Source organism: Euleptes europaea, chromosome 8 (assembly GCF_029931775.1).
Source record: "Euleptes europaea isolate rEulEur1 chromosome 8, rEulEur1.hap1, whole genome shotgun sequence".
NCBI lineage: Eukaryota > Metazoa > Chordata > Lepidosauria > Squamata > Sphaerodactylidae > Euleptes > Euleptes europaea.
In genome coordinates, this window is record NC_079319.1 from 84,685,820 (window position 1) to 84,687,416 (window position 1,597).

The 1,597-nt window shown below is 50.5% G+C and overlaps 1 protein-coding gene across 1 annotated transcript; it reads left to right on the forward strand.

The window, feature by feature from the left end:
• Positions 1–333: 333 nt before the first annotated feature.
• Positions 334–1,099, forward strand: BASP1 (brain abundant membrane attached signal protein 1). The gene has a single exon (XM_056854112.1). It carries the CDS (start codon positions 373–375, stop codon positions 1,084–1,086), a length of 714 nt encoding a protein of 237 aa, XP_056710090.1. The 5' UTR covers positions 334–372; the 3' UTR covers positions 1,087–1,099.
• Positions 1,100–1,597: the final 498 nt, after the last annotated feature.

Sequence of the window (1,597 nt, forward strand, 5' to 3'; positions counted from 1 at the left end):
GCTGTGGAACACAGGCAGGACGGTGCTGCTACGGTCGTCTTGCTTGTGGGCTTCCTAGAGGCACCAGGTTGGCCACTGTGTGAACAGACTGCTGGACTTGATGGACCTTGGTCTGATCCAGCATAGCCTTTCTTATGTTCTTAATACAGGCAGGACAATGCTTCTGCAGTCATCTTGCTTGTGGGCTTCCTGGAGGCACCTGGTTGGCCACTGGGTGGGCAGACTGCTGGACTTGATGGGCCTTGGTCTGATCCAGCAGGGCCTTTCTTATTTTCTTATGTTAATTTCATTTTGTTTTCCTAGGTGATATGAGGTGGGATTATTTTCTTTTTGGGTAACCTTTCCCTCTTCGCTTGATTACAGAGCTCCAACATGGGAGGCAAACTGAGCAAGAAGAAGAAGGGCTACAATGTGAACGACGAAAAGGTGAAAGACAAGGACAAGAAGGCCGAGGGGGCGGCCGCCGAGGAAGGGGAGGCGCTGAAAGAAAACGACCAGCAAGCCGCCACGGAGACGGCCGAAGTGAAGGAGAACAACAAGGAGGAGAAGGGCGAGAAGGAGGCAGCCAACAAGATGGATGATAAAGAAGGGGAGAAGGACAAAGCTGGAAGCCAGGAGGAGGCCAAGAAATCAGAGCCGGATAAGCCAGAGGCGGTGGTCGATGCCAAGGCCGAGCCACTGAAGAACAGCGAGCCGCAGGTGCCCAAGCCGGAAGAGCCCAGCTCTGCTGCCGCTCCTATGGCCACCAGTGAAGCGCCCAAACCCTCGGAGCCCAGCAGCGGTGCGAAAGTTTCCCAGCCTTCAGAAGTCACTGCTAGTAAAGGAGACGATAAGGGCAAGGAGGACGGGGACGCCAAAAAGACTGAGGCTCCAGTTCCTGCAGCCCCAGAAACTAAAAGCGACGTGGCTTCAGACTCAAAACCTAGCAGCAGCGAGGCTGCGCCTCCTTCCAAGGAGACCCCAGCGACAACAGAAGCGCCTAGTTCAACCCCTAAGGCCTCAGAGTCCGCGGCCCCGCCGGAGGAAGCGAAACCGTCTGACGCCCCGGCAACTATTTCGGATCAAACCGTAGCAGCGAAAGATTAAATTTGGACAGCCTGTTGGGAACAAAAAAACAAACAAACAAAAATTAACCACTTCAAACAACCTGTGTCTTTTTTTTTTTTAATTTCCTTTCCCCTCCCCCACCCCAGTTCTACTAACTTGTTTCAGATCCGAAATAAGAAATGTGTATTGCCCAAGAAAAATAAAAAATAAAATAAAATAATGGATTGTCCCGTTCAGTTGGGAGGGAGGGAGAAAGGGAGGGTGAGAGGGTGGGAAATGCGGCGGCGGCGAGGGAGGGGTGGTTGGGTTGGGAAATCCAAATAGTATTTTTGTGGGGGAAATATCTAATATACTTTCTGCCAATTCTACAAAGTCCTGTATTTCAATCAGATATTAAAATCAGAAGACAGCCCCGATGTCTGAAAGTACAGAACTTCTTCCTCTTCCTCTTCTTCCTCTTCTTTTTTGTACCTGAACTGCTGTAAAAGCACTCCGCCAACCTATTTGGTCTGTTCCTTTTTCTCTAATAGGGGTTTTGGAGCATTGATAT

What these genes read in the sequence shown, in the direction of transcription:
- BASP1 (XM_056854112.1), top strand. Translation starts at nt 373, where the DNA reads ATGGGAGGCAAACTGAGCAAGAAGAAGAAGGGCTACAATGTGAACGAC.